This window comes from Solanum tuberosum, unplaced genomic scaffold, assembly GCF_000226075.1.
Source record: "Solanum tuberosum cultivar DM 1-3 516 R44 unplaced genomic scaffold, SolTub_3.0 scf00013, whole genome shotgun sequence".
NCBI classification, from domain to species: Eukaryota; Viridiplantae; Streptophyta; class Magnoliopsida; order Solanales; family Solanaceae; genus Solanum; species Solanum tuberosum.
The window spans coordinates 3068251-3083886 of record NW_006238940.1 but is presented as its reverse complement, the minus strand read 5'-3'; the positions used below and the strand labels follow the sequence as shown (position 1 = coordinate 3083886).

The 15636-nt window shown below is 37.9% G+C and overlaps 1 protein-coding gene across 4 annotated transcripts in view; it reads left to right on the top strand.

Moving 5' to 3' along the window:
- Window positions 1–3408, top strand: part of LOC102580668 (ATPase GET3) — a 31263-nt gene extending 27855 nt beyond the window's left edge. For 2 of the 4 annotated variants that reach the window (XM_015314295.1, XM_015314300.1), the window contains exons 11-12: window positions 2429–2600; window positions 2991–3408. In XM_015314295.1, the coding sequence (XP_015169781.1) occupies window positions 2429–2566 (138 nt within the window). In that variant the 3' untranslated portion in view covers window positions 2567–2600; window positions 2991–3408. Of the gene's footprint in view, window positions 1–2420; window positions 2611–2990 lie in introns of all 4 variants that reach the window. The other 2 variants (XR_001475002.1, XM_015314298.1) reach the window with 2 other exon arrangements.
- The last annotated feature ends 12228 nt before the right edge of the window (window positions 3409–15636 follow it).

Here is a 15636-nt window from a genome sequence, read left to right as displayed (position 1 = left end):
TTGCATGAAGACTGACTATACTCATCAGGTCCAAAGCCACAAATAAGAACCTTTTTGGCTTTGACATTATTTTGGACTGCCTTGATGTCTTCATTAGTGAACTCATCCCTTGTCTTGGGACCAGTTTCTCTCCTGTTGTCATCCTTGGCCATTGAGATTTTTGGACCTTGTTCAATAATATTCCATGGCTCTAGGTCCTCTCCAACAATAAAGTCCTGCATCCCGACCTTCCACCAACCGTAATATTTTCCATTGAAGGATGGTGGCCTTGTGGTCGATTGTCCTTGAACTCATGGTAGTGCAGCCATCTTTAGTCTTTCAAGGTGTTAGCCTTTTGAAAGAACCTGCTTTCGTACTAATTGTTATTTTATGTTTTCACTTATGTATTGAATAAGCAGGTTCTTCAGTTACTATTCAAGAAGTAAATGTGGAACAAATAATCAAAACAATGGTTTTTACATGGAGAACTTCTCGCTCCCGGGAGTCAACAGCCATGACCTACCCCGTCGGCTTTTCTCCCAACTTTCCACTAAATTTGTTCTACTTTTTAGGCTACAACTTTATAATCAAGGGACTGCTTCATAGACTTTCCCCCCTACAAATCTCCTAATTGTAGCTACTTGTTTCTATACTCTACCAGTCTTGAACACCCTTACAATTCAAACACCTAATACAAATTTTCTATGAATGTAAAAGTTTACAATTTAAGCTCAAAGAATCAAACTTGAGTAACTGTAATGATAAATCTTGATGGGAATTCTTCACGCTGCAAGTTGACTCTTTCTGATACGAAGTCACTCAGAATAAATTCTCTCTTTAGGTGTTCTCTTCTTGCTGTGTGGTTGTCTTCAATAGCATTAATGCAATGCTTTGTATAGGAGTAGGAATGACCGCTTCTTGTTCTCCTAATCCTTGAAGAATAACTTAAAGAATCGAAGAACCTAATCCAAGTTTGATTTGGTTTCCATTTGTGCGTCGGCCTCTTTGTTTTCTCCTATTTTTGATGCTCTTTCCATGTGTGCAAATATGGTAAAATTTCCATCTTGATTTCTTGTTTTTTTTAATTCATGTGATTTAGCCAAAATCCCAATTCCTCAAGGGAATCCTTCATACACTTAGAATCTGCTTTGCGCCTGATCAACAGTTTTCAGTTGTCTACTCTGAAGGACCTGGTTTCTTCACTTCTCGCAGTGTACTTATATAGTTAGCTCTTGCAGTAGACATGTTAAGGAGTTGATTCTTCAGTAGTTGTTTGTCATAAACAATACCTCTTTCTTATTTGAGACGTGTAACATCTGGTTCTAGCATCATGTTTGTTATTCTTGTTAATCATCAAAACTCCATATGTGGTTCCTAGCTCAACAGATATATTGACGAGTACCTACTCTACGTACAATTTAGAAACTGTCTCCATTTATCATATCCAACGGGTTCGTACATGTTCCCTGTTCTCTTTCCAATTCATATTGTGCAAATTCCAAGTCTCCTTTCTTTTATTTACTTTTTTTCTTTTAATTTATGCGGTTGATTCTCTTATTTATCAATGAAATTTAAGTTTTCTGCTGTACAACACAGCTGAAACATTTTTGACAACTTCCAGTTGCAGTATTTTTTTTTAAATGAATAAACACTTGTGGTTTCATGTTATAATAAATTTTTAAATATATATAATTCTACAAAGATTTACTAGTCAACAATAAAAACAACTAATTATTTTTTACTATAATTCTCTTTTATATGGTGTGAACAATCTTTTCACATTGAGTATAGATTATTAATTTTTGCAAAATTTGGACAAGACCGAAGAAGTATTACTCTTTACTCTTAGTTTCCAACTCTTCTTGCCTTGTTCCATCTTGGAATTGCTTGGACTTTATTGTTGTGGTATTCTTTCTTTTTTCCCCCACAAAACTGATTTGATTGCCATTGAAATCTGATTACATATGAAGGAGGGCTAGGCCTAGCCTTCTATAGAAGATGTATACATATGACAGAAACCAAAAAAGTTGGCCCAAAACAGTGGGAAAGGAAAAGCTTCAAGGAGGCTCATATTGGAGCCTTCTCGATTTTCTCATCTTGACTCGAAATGATGGGAATTGTCATCTTTCGGTAGTTAGCAAACCTCTGGTGGCGGTTGGTAAGTCTCTATACTGATATACCTTAATTACATCAGTGTTATGCCTCATTGAAGCCAGTTTGTCCGCTACTTTGTTAGCTTCTCTAAATCAGTGCCTAGTAATCACTCCATGGTCTATTACTTATTTCTTTATCTGTACAGGAAGCAAAATAGAACTAATATAATAATGTTACTGAGAATTTTCTTCATGCAGATGATCACTTCGTTTTTCTTTAATATGCATCTTAATTAACTTGCTGGACTTTTCTATGTAGTTCTAACTAGGAATAACTGATGGTTGAAGTATCACAGGACCAAAGTCGTGCTCTGGATATGATCCAGAATGACCCAGAGCTCTCTAGCCTGATGTTGGTCCAGGCACCCCTTGTTGATGTAGAGATCAGAGGTGTTCCAGCTCTTCAGTTTTTAGGGGACATTGTCTGGAAATAAAGAAAAAGAACTAGACACTGCATCAGCTAATCAGGTACATTCTTGTAAGTTGTATTGACTATCTATTTCGTGTGATTTTTCCTGTTCACCCATGACGTTAAAATGTTACTCTAGAAGTTCAGGCAGTAACCTTTAGATAATCTCCTCTGCAGCTTACCTTAGTTGTCTCTGGGGATTATTGCTAATTTGACACAGCACTATTGCATTGGGTCTTGTCCTTTTATTCTTTCTTTGAGATGACTGAGTGGACATTTCTTTTATTTGTTGTATGTATAAACAAAGTATTAACTCAATGATGATATCCTGGAATTGTGATGGAAGTGTCAAATGGATGCGCATATGCTACAGCCTTATCATTTCTTTTGCTAATGTTTGTTTTATTATAATCTGCATTTATACAAGCTTCTTTTTCTGAATGATACAGATGTTTCCAGTCACATTTGCCAACAAACTGCATTGATGGACTATGAGCACCCAAGTCTTTTGATGGTCTTGCTCTAACTAATGAACAGAAATACATGCGATACTCGTGTTATTTTACTAAGGTACAGGAAAATACAAAGTGGGAGTTGTTGAGATGAGTCAACAAAAAATGGGCTGAAAAGAATTGTTTGTTTTCATATTAGTGACTTGACATTTGAAATAAAAAAGAACATGGCAAAGCACTAGTGAAACAAGTAAACTGGATGTCAATCTCCCGTTTATTTTCTTTTTCTTTTTTGCGGACATAGTGAACTTGTTTTGTTGTATAAAATGGGTTGTACGATGCTTTGTATTTTGTGGATTTCGAAACTGCTAAGAAAAGACTTGTGACTGTGCGTATATAGATATGCTTCTGCCTTTATGTTCTGTCAAACTTGGTATACTAGATTTTTCTAGTTCTAATAAATAAGTAAAATATACTACAACGCTTGCTTTACACCCTAGACCCCTCTCCCCTCTGCCTCAGTTTTTTGTCGAAAGGCATTACTGTAACTTATGACTCGGTTGACTGAGAGAGAGTTCTCTTTTGCGTTGTTTGAATATAGTAAAATTTATTGAAAATTGTTTTTGGGTCTGGAGATCATTTCATTAAAATCAAACAAATGGTGGAAGCCCAGTCTATACAAAAAGAAAGGATAGCAATGATCTGGCCCAAAATTAGACTCTATCCAAAACAAGGAATACGAAAGATTTACTAAACAAACCAAATATCTGAGCTTTGTACTAGCGTATTTGGTACTCTCTTCTTCTCCTCGCCTCCACTGTTTGAAAATGTTTCCACCACAGGTGAGCTTGCATCTTCTTCTTCTCCTCTTGTGGGTTTCCTTCCATTTTGATCCCTATTTGTTTAGCTATTGGCTTTGTCTATCGTCTTCACTCTCACTTGGTAAGTGTTCTTCCATCACCTCCCTCTCTTTTTCCTTCCTTTGAGATGATGTTTCACATTTCTTCTTGGGTGGTTGTGTTTGTTACTATAAGGGACGGTAGAAACACTTCAGCTCAGATTTGGCTCTTCCTATAAGCATTTGTTATCTCATATTTGTCTTCTTCGATTTACTCTGCTCTTCTCCTTACTTCTCGTGTTTCTTCATGTCCCTTTGCAGGTGATGTTGAGTAGATGTTGCATTGTCTTCTTTAGGATTCACTTCTGAAAAGCTCCAATTATGCAAGACCCAACGAAGTTTGGTAGCAAGTTTTAGTGGGGCGTTGTGAGGTACATGTTGTTTCCCACTAGAGCTGACAACACACTTGCAGAGGATAAGGTGATTTTCGTAGCAAGTTTGATATCAGGGTTCTCAATAAACTTTAGGAAACTTATTGCAGAAGAGATAAGGCACAGAGTGACTAAGTCACCTACTTCTTTACTTTTCTTCTACTTAATGACAAGGTTATGTAAAGCAGAAGAGTTGCTTATTCTTGTCAAAATTGATGTGGAAACGCTAGTAACTAAGAGGTTCGACATTGAGAATATGAGGGATGAGTCGAGACTTGAGATGTGAGATTCACAAACTAGTGCCACAAGTATCTGGTATAGGTGCACATGCAGGAGCCAGTGTTGGAGGGCGTCCTATGACGTCCACTAGCACTACTATACCGACTTTTACACCCTCTACATTAGAGGCAATGAGAGCACATGGTGTAGAGTCTACTGAGTTTATTGAGACTGCTTCATCATTATCACAGCTCTAACCATATGCTCTTACACCGACAAATTTCATGAGATTGGTAAATAGGGAGGATCAATATAAGAAGCAGAGGAAGTTACTTGTTGAATAACTAGGTCTGTTCGTTGATAGGGCCATCACAGAGGCATTGGGGTCGTATAAAGACTTACATGCCCGAACAAATGATATGGTGTCACACCCCGAGGCTACCCCCTGGACGTAAACACGGGATCTAGAATCACAAGTGACCCCAAGCTAACCCTGAGCTGGCATATCATAGCATACTAAGATAAAATGACATGAGAAATACTATGCGGAAGCCAAAAACCATAATATGACTGAAGTGGGGAATACCCAATACTGTTTGAATAACATACTGAATAAGAGTTTACAATACTAGGTTATAACTCAAAATACTAGAACTGATTCTAACTATGTCTAAATAAAAGCCTCTAACTGACTAGAGATGCTGGGACATGCCCCAAACTAACTCTAGCAACATTGAAACTAAAAAGGAAAGACTGATTAGGAAACATGTCAATCGTCCTCGAAAAATGAGGACTCACCATTGGTACTGCTGAACTAGAGATCGGGAACCGATCTATGCATGATCTGAACGCTGAGGACTTGAACCTACATCACGAGAAGATATAGCGCAGAGTATGCGTCAGTACTTGAAGGGTACTGAGCATGCATGATAGGATAAAGCTGAACAGCATATACATAACTGAAATAAAGCATACTGATCAATGATATAAGATGAACATGAAGAATATACTAACCATGTTGAATATGAACTAAACTGAATGCAATGACTAAGTTCATAACATACTAAAACTGAATACTGAACTGTAACTGATAACTTGGTCAATGCACTAGAATCTGACTGTGGGAGCTACTAATAACTGATATAAAATCACGTGAGCTAAACGTGGAGTCCGATGTATACACCCCATCTAGAGGACCCAATATACCTTACTAGGGATATAAAGGCATGACTGACGTGATCACTAAATATGATGCCCACATAGAGGACTTAACCTACGGGGGCACATAGTTCTGGGACTATGAGGGTGACTGACCTTAGTCCAACTCGATATTAAGCCTACTCCCAATAGAATGTATGAAATACAATATAACTGACATAAACTGGATAGCCCGAAAGTCTGACATGCTAACTGAAAATGCAACATTAAGTACTGATAATGAAACATTTAATGAAATATTCTTAACTGAAGCATGTATATCTATGTAAACTGACCTAGCAAGTGTAATTCATGAACTAAACGAATCTACACAACTAGGGTACTGAATTTCATGCGAGAATTAAGTAACGTAGTTACGAAAATGAAATATTCTGATTAGGATTAATCTAATAGTTAAATATCAACAATAATATAAAGTTCTAGAAACCCTAAGTCTAAACATAATGAAGGGAATCAAGAATCTGACTAAATTCTAGGGACCTAATGGGCGAAAGAAACCCACTAGTGAAATCCCACATACCTGGTGACGAATTCCACAGAGAAATCTTTCGATTTCGTGAATGGAACTGAGGAAAACATGCTGCTTTCTTGCAAAGGGCATGGTCGATGATTTCTCTCTCCTTTTGTTAGGTTTGATCGATTTCTTTGAGAATGAATGGTTAGGGTAAGTTCTGATTAAGTTACTAGGCTTAAACTGACCAAAACGACGTAGTTTAGGTGTCCAACGCATAGGGAAAAGACCAAACGACCCCCGACTTAAAAGCTGTCGAGGCCAACGACGGGCCTGATCGATGGACCGTCGACTGACCTAGGGTCCGTCCTGGTCAGTCGTCGATTGGCTTTAGAAATTGGGATCTGGGGTTCTGAACCACGGCCTAGACCACAAACCTTGGTTTGACCTATTAGTTGAGATTTTCTGGGTTTCTGGGGAGGGTTGCAGGTGGTCAACCACGGACCCCACCTACGGTCCGTGGGTGGTCCCCTTTAATTTCTGATTTTCTACAATCTGGTCTTTCTAGCATATGGGGTGTTACTTTATCTCCCGCTTGGGAACATTCGTCTTCGAATGAAGACTAAACTAGCTGAATATGGAGGGAAAGTACTGCAAACCGTACCACTAAGTACTAGAAACTGAAATCTGACTAACTAAGTTCCAAGAATTTGCAAATACGTTGAAAATGCAAGTATAACTGAAGGAACATGATAGTAAGATTGAATTTACGCATGAGTAACTGAAAGACTGGAGAGGAACTATTACCTCAAGCTGTAATGGAATCGGAAGGAAAGAGATGAGGATACTTGGCCTTCATGGCTGCTTCTGCTTCCTAAGTAGCTCCCTCTACGGACTGACTCCTCCACAATACCTTAACTGAAGCGACTTCTTTATTTCTCAACCTTCGAACCTGACGATCAAGAATCTCAACTGGCACATCCTCATAAGTGAGACTATCCTTCACAGCCACACTTTCCAATGGTACTATAGATGCTGGATCACCCACACACTTTTTGAACAACGAAATGTGAAAGACCGGAGGCACCGCTGCTAGTTCTGATGGCAACTCTAATTCATAAGCCACTTTGCCAGCTCTTTTCAAGATCCTATAAGGGCCTACATATCTAGGATGGAGCTTCTCTTTCTTGCCAAATCTCATTACCTTCTTCATAGGTGACACTTTCAGGAAAAACCAATCATCAATTTGGAACTGCAAGTCCCTTCTCCTTACATCTGCATAGGACTTCTGACGATTTTGGGCTGTCTTAAGTCTATCCCTGATGAGCTGAACGTTTTCCATAGCATCATAAACCAAATCTAGTCCTATCAAGGCTGCTTCACCTACTTCAAACCACCCAGCTGGGGATCTACATCTACGCCCATACAATGCCTCATAAGGGGCTATCTGGATACTGGAATGGTAGCTATTATTGTACGCGAGCTCTATAAGAGGAAGGTGATCATCCCAACTACCCTTGAAGTCGATCACCCAAACTCTCAACATGTCCTCTAAGGTTTGAATGGTACGCTTTGCCTGACCATCCGTCTGTGGATGAAATGTTGTCCTGAGGTTAACCTGAGTACCAACACCTTTCTGAAAGGACTTCCAGAAGTGAGAGGTAAACTGAGGACCTCTATCTGAGATGATAGTCATGGATTTAAACCTGAATATCTTATTAATGTAAATCTTGGCGCAGTCCTCCACTGAATCTGTAGTCTTAACAGTAAAAAAGTGAGCGGACTTAGTAACTCTGTCTACTATCACCCAAATGGAGTCATGCTGTCTGCGAGTACGTGGTAAACCTGTAATGAAGTTCATGTTTATCACTTCCCACTTCCATGTAGGAATGTTCATCTCTTGTGTCATACCTCATGGTTTCTGATGTTCTACCTTCACCTGCTGACAATTAGGGCACTTAGCCACAAAATTTGCTATATCCCTTTTCATGCCATTCCACCAAAATATTTCCCATAAATCATGGTACATCTTAGTGGCGCCTAGATGAATAGAATACCTGGAGTTATGGGCTTCTGAAAGGATATGTTGTCTCAACTCACCCACCTTAGGAACACATAAATGACCCTGGTAGCGAAGCACACCATCTCCCCCTTGGGAGAAAACCTCAACTTTCTGCTGATGAACGACACCCTTCAATTGAAGCAATATAGGATCACTGTCTTGTTTTTCCTTAACCTCCGCTACCAATAAAGATTCTGGCCCATTCTGGACTGTCACACCACCATATGATATGCTCATAAGGCGAACTCCCAGGCGAGCAAGCCGGTGAACATCTTTTGCTAATTCCTTCCTTTCTTCCTCAACATGCGCTACACTACCCATAGATAGTCTGCTAAGAGCATCATCTACTACATTAGCCTTACCGGGATGGTAAAGCACATTCATATCACAGTCCTTGAGGAACTCAAGCCATCTCCTCTGGAAAAGATTCAACTCTTTCTGAGTGAACACATACTGGAGGCTCTTATGGTCTGTGAACACATTTACGTGAACACCATACAAGTAATGTCTCCAAATCTTCAGGGAAAATACTACGGCTGCAAGCTCGAGGTCATGAGTCGAATAGTTCTTCTCATGCACCTTAAGCTGTCTAGAAGCATAAGTTATAACCTTACCTCGCTGCATCAATACACAACCTAGGCCGCCTCTGGATGCATTACAATAGATCACATAACTGTCTGAGCGCTCTGGTAGAGTCAAAACAAGAGCTTTAGTCAACCTAGTTTTCAGTTCTGCGAAACTCTTCTCACACTCATCTGACCACTGAAACTTAACATTTTTCTGAGTTAACTTAGTCAATGGCGAAGCTATAGATGAAAATCTTTCCACGAACCTTCTGTAATAACCAGCCAAACCCAAGAAACTTTTGATATCTGTAGGAGAGGTAGGTTTGAGCCATTGCTTCACTGCCTCTATTTTCTGAGAATCCACTCGGATCCCTTCGCTAGACACAATATGCCCAAGGAAAGCAGCAAATTGTAACCAAAACACATATTTGCTAAACTTACCGAATAAGTGGCGATCTTTGAGTATCTGCAAAACATCCCTCAAATCAGTCACATGTTCTTCCTCATTCCTAGAGTAAATGAGGATATCATCAATAAAGACGATAACGAACAAGTCCAACTACTGCTTGAACACCCTGTTCATCAAGTCCATGAAAGCTACACGAGCATTGGTTAGTCCAAATGACATAACTACAAATTCATAATGACCATACCGAGTTCTGAAGGTTGTTTTCGGAATGTCACTATCTCTGACTCTGAGTTGATGATAACCAGATCTAAGGTCTATCTTTGAAAAATGACTAGCACCCTGAAGTTGGTCGAATAAGTCATCAATCCTGGGGATAGGTTACTTATTCTTGATTGTGACTCTGTTCAACTGTCGATAGTCAATGCACATCCTGAGAGAACCATCTTTCTTTTTCACGAACAACACTGGTGTACCCCATGGGGAAATACTGGGTCTGATGAAGCCCTCATCTAGAAGATATTTCAACTGCTCTTTCAATTCCTTAAGCTCAGCTGGAGCCATTCTGAAAGGAGGAATAGAAATAGGCTGGGTATCTGGAAGGAGATCGATTCCGAAGTCGATTTCCCTTTCGGGAGGAACTCCGGGAAGATATTTTGGAAACACTTTTGGGTACTTATTTACTACTGGAACTGACTCAAGAGTTGGGGTTTCGGAGCTTGAATCCTTAACCCGAACTAGATGATACAGATACCCCTTGGAAATAATCTTTCTGGCCTTAAGGTAAGAAATGAATCGACCCATAGGCACTGAGCTACTACCCTTCCATTCTAAGACTGGTTCGCTTGGAAACTTAAAGCAAACGATCCTAATTCTACAATCGATTGAGGCATAACAAAAATGTACCAATCCATGCCTAGAATGATATCAAAATCTACCATTTCTAAATCTACAAGGTCTGCCGAGGTGACTTTCTGGGAGACTGTGATAGGGAAATTTCTATATACCCATCTAGCTATAACTGGGTCACCAACTGGAGTAGAGATTGAGAAGGGTTCTGAGAGAATTTCTGGAATGACATCGAAGTTTACTGTTATATATGGAGTTATAAAGGAAAAAGTAGCCCCTGGATCTAACAAAACATAAACATCTAAGTGAAAGACCGGTAACGTACCAGTAACCACATAAGGAGAATCTTCTTGGTCCTGGCGAGGCTCGATTTTTTTCTTTAACACCACTTCCTAGGAGTGATATTTAACTTGTCTGCATTAGGCACTCTTGCAACAGTGAAATACTGTTCCATATCCCAGATGAAGTTTGCCAATTCTTTAGCACTTCTTGCGCCACCAAAGGCTTTTGGTTCTGGAATTTTAACCTTGGATGATTCCCCACGAGTTGAACCTAACGCTGCCACAACCCGACATAATACAATGATCTCTGCACAAAGGTTTTCATTATCCTTCTGCAGTCCCTCCAATTGTAATGTTGTTGCCTCACGAATATTCAAGTTTTCAGCCATGTGCTCGTCTACATCATTTCGATGCACACCGATTTCACCTTGAAATTTGTCAGCGTCCAGTCTCAAATTGATAACCTGTGTCAAAAGATCCACCAATGTTGGGTCGTCCATCCTTTCGTCAGTGATCCTAACGAAGGCTTCAATTCTGCGCACCATTTCCCGAAGTTCCGCGTTTGTCACCATCGTTCAACCGCGCTTTGATAACAATTGAAAGAGGGTCAATTTTTTTTTCTTTAACACCACTCCTAGGCAGTTTACAACTCTTGCAAACTTCAGCCTTACACTCTTACGAATTTGACTAATTATAGAAATACTTAACGTAGTTTTTAGGCAAACGAATAAAAGTAACAACACAACCAATGTACGGGAACTCTTCCCAACCTTTACTAATATCAATATTAATATAGGAAAAAAGTTTCATGAATTTGTCTAAGGCCAAAAATAAACACGGGACAACAGAGCTAACATCCTTTCAACACCCGGATGACCAGCCCAGGTAGTATCATGCGCTTCCTTCATCAAGTCTTTGCGCAGTCCGCCACCATTTGGTACAACGATTCTCCCCCTTTTAAAATGAAGCAGATCGTCCTCGATCTAATACCGTCTCATTATTCCATCTTGCACTTGACCCATCCACTTAATATATAATGAGTCGTTCGCAACACACAATCTGATTCTATCAAGGAAATCAGTTTTAAGTTTCAAAATTGAATATACAGCAGCAAATACCTCTTTTCGACTCAATACATCAGTAACCTGGTTATGTTTCCCTGGCTTATGCTCCCACATGAAGTCATATTTTGCCAGAAATTCCTGCCACCTTGCTTGTTTTGGACTCAACTTTTTCTGTGTCTTGAAGAATGTATTAGCGACATTGTCAGTCCGCACCACAAATCGAGTTCCCAACAAATAGACTCTCCAAACCTGCAAGCAATGTATAACAACAACAATTTCCTTTTCATGAGTCGAATATCTTTGACACCCAATTTTGGACCTCCACAATATAAATTAATCATGCCGAGCTTCTTCAATTTCAAACGATTTAAAATAATTAGTTTTATAAAATTTCAAATAATAATAATACTATAGTTTGCAAGTTATTTTAACTAGTTTGGTCACTTTTTATAATTTTTAGATAATATATATGTTTTTCATAATTATGTATATAATTAGTATATTTTATGATTATTCGAAAATCGTCTAAATTTTTTGTTTTAATTAAATATTTGGTTAATTAGTTTAGTCATATAATAGTTTATATTTTAAAATTAATTAGTTTATAATTAAGTTTATTATTTTATTTCGTTAAGATTAAAGGGTTCATTAATTAATTTATGATAATTCATTATATTCAAGTTTTAACTGAATTTGGTCATTGTTTAATTATAATTTTCCGCCAACCTCTTAAATCCATCAAAAGAACAAGTTTTGGACCCTTTTGATGTATTTTCAGACAACCCAATCTCAGCAACCCACTTCTTCTCATAAAATTTTAGCCCAATATTCAACAATAGTCAGCCCACCGTTTAATTCTTTACAATTGCATACATTCCAACAACCCAACTCAATGCAAATGACCCAACCCATTCCTTTTCACAGTAACAATACAACAATACAACGATCCAACATACAGCAAACGCGTACAACCCACCCCAATCGGTACGCATTCTTCTTCTCCTTTCACGCGAGTAATGCGATGAACCCAAAACCAGTCGCGAGCAACCCAGAAATCCAGCAGTGACGTGTCGCCATCTCGTGCACCCGCTCGTCCTTGCTCGAAATCAAGCGCCCAGATCGTTGTTCTGTAGAGGAATTGTACAATTTCGTACAGAATCCCAACTGTTGGAACCTTATCCTCTAGAGAGATTTTGAATTTCAAATCTCAAATTCTTATCCTTTTCTGCCCGATTTCCCTCCTAAATCTACCCCTATATAAACTCTCCTCTTATTCTTTGTAAGGGGTTGGGGGAGGGAATTTTTAACTAAAGCATAGAGAATAGCTTAAGCAAATAGATATAAAATACATACAAAAATACATCCGAAAAGGGGAGAGAAGAGTTGGTTCGGTCAGAGTCTCATTCTTCTATCTTGTTCATCATTTTCCCCTAAGTTGGTTCGAATTCGAGTTGCTGCCTAAGTCTCTCGTTTGCTGTTCATACTCAACTTTTGTGGTGGTGCTGCTCTGCTGGAGTTCGTTGTCTCAGTTCACTGCCCGGAAAGAGGTAAACTCTTTCTTAGTTTTGTTTACTTCATAGTTCTTTTATGTTTTTCTATTCATGTGTTCTTATCTTTCTTTTAGTTTTCATGAGCCAGACTTTGGTTTGATATTTGAGTAACTGATAATGTTTCTGTTGTTCATATTTTGTTATAAATACTCCAAGTTTCTTTGATGCTTCGTTCGTATTGCTCATCTGGTTAGTTCTAAAGATTATTGTGTATCTCAGTTCTAGTCCTTACACTTGTTCCTGGAAGTGTTAAGCATCTGATTTCATGTTTATGCATCTAAGAAATGTCACCTGTTTGGTTCGGTTTCTCTACTAAGAGTTATTGTTCCCAAAATTTATTTGTTTATTTTCTAACATTTTCTTCTTTAGGACGATAGTACACCCTTGCTCATGTTTTCGTCATCATCAATAATCGTTCAAGTTTAATTTGCTAGCAACCTGTTTTTTTTGTGATAGTTTTGAGTCGATTTCAGTAGCTGTGGCTTTTTTTTTTTTTTAAAAGAAGATGATTTTCTAAATCCATGAATTCCTTAGTTTTGGTTTGAAAATATACCTTCGTTTAGCTTAAAGTTAATCTTGTTCTTGGTTGATGCATATGCCCTTGTAATTTGGTATTTTCTTTGAGGCTCGTGGGCTGTTTAAAGTTCTCTTCTCATATTCGTTTGAGCTTCTGTCTTTTGCTATGCTCATTTTGGTTTAATTTGCTTCTCATCTAAATTGGGTCACTACTTTGCCACAAGCATAAAGGGGCTTGTTTTAGTTTAAATTGGATTTCATGAGCTTATCAGATTCTTATTATCTTTAGTTCCTAGTTTCGTAATCGTTGTTGTATTCTTTGTTGTCCCTAGCACTTGTTGCTCCACAAGGAGTATTGCTTTGATCTTAAAAATGGACAGACTTGTCGTTTTGCCTCTTCATTGATTTTTTAAGACGCTTTTCTAGTAGATTATTATTTCCATGCCTTTGCTTTCTCCATGTTTCACTCATGTGTTCCTTGATTAAGTTAGATTTTGTGGTTAGTTCTTCACTATTCTTCTCGCTGCATTACTTAGTTCATTCTATTTTTTAGACGAGTGTTTAACCTGTTTTGGCGTGGAATTACTATCTTTTGGTTTTTTTTTGTAGCATCGGCAGTTGCTTTATGCGATAGAATTGAGAATGTTTTATATTTTGTTTGCCAAAATTGATCTCTGTCCATGTGTGATTTAATTTAATATAAAATAGAGATAAAGGCTAATGCACCTCGAGTTAGTTCTCTTCCCGTTTTTATTTATTTTATTTGAATTATGTCAATGCTAATTTATTTACTGGTTCCTCTGGTTTCTGTTTTCTTTCGAAATACGGGAAAATTGTCGGAGCTTTGTTAAAGTAATCTATGCTTTATTCCTGGGGTTCGTGTTCAATGTCTTAAAATGTTTCAAAGTCTGTTTGTATACATGGATCAGCTGCTGGTTGCTTTCTTGGTGTTAGTCATAGCCTTCACATATCTCCTATGTTATGTAAATTAGTCCAGTTGCATACTTAAAACTAGATAGTTAATTACTTTCCCAGTTCTTGCACATAATGAAAACATGAATCAGTGTTTCTTTGCTATCCAAACCATTTCTTTCCTAGAAGTTCATTTAGAATTACTCTTACATATTTTCATTGTCATGTTTAACTTGTATAAGATGGTAAACTAAAATTTGAGCATAAAATGACTTGTTTCGAATTTTAGTTCACTGATTTTATTTATGTCTAGTTAGTTTCTTTCCATTTTATTCAACTGTTATCCCTATTTGTGTATTATAAAATGATGCCTTAGAGTTCTCCATTAAACTTTTCTTCAACTTATATGGGGATTGCTCAAGTTCTGCGTCCATTTCGAATTAAGAGTTCTTTTCTTTTATTTATTTATTAATATGTCAAGAATTCTAGATGTCTGCCTTGTTTGATAGCCAAGCGTATTGTTATTTAGATATGGTTACTTGTATAAGATGTCTACTTATCCTTTTCTTTTCTTTCTTTTACATGAACACACTCTCGTTTGAGTCCAATTGGACGCCCCATCTCTTTGATATCCACCTCTTCGAGTCAACCTCCTTTAAGCCGACTGAAATGGAAGCTATTTTCATTGGGTTTGAGCCTGAAAGACAGCAACAAAAGGCCGAAAATGAGTGGCAGAAATGGGCCAAAAGTCCAAGTTTTGTATTTGTGTTGTAATTGGGCCAAAGGCCTATCTTTTAGTATTATTCTGCTAGTTTTAGGACGGGTGTAAGGTGGGTCAAAGGCCAAAAGTTGAAATTAGTCCCAAGTACTGGCCCAGGCGAACAAAAAACCAGACTTGGGCTCATATCTCTCTCCCTTTATTACTTGTGTTTTTAAACTTGTTTACTTATTATTTGCATACTTGTCCGTTTAATTAGTTTTAAGGTTGTCATAGTTCAATTTCCCCAAGGATAGCCATTCCGAGTTATTTTTTTTCTAAAATCAAGTAAGCATTCACTTTTTACTTGACTTCAAAATATATTTGCAAAAGATATTTTACTTGAGTAGTATTTTAATATTTCTCTGTCCCCCTTAAGATGACTTTAAACTTTTTAAAAATTGTTTATTCACTTAATTTCAATTAAGTTGCTTATTTTAAAATCAATTAGCCAAATAGTTAATTACCGGATAACCGCAAGTTAGCTGACATTTTGGGTGCTTTCAAGCCCTTCCCGAAATGT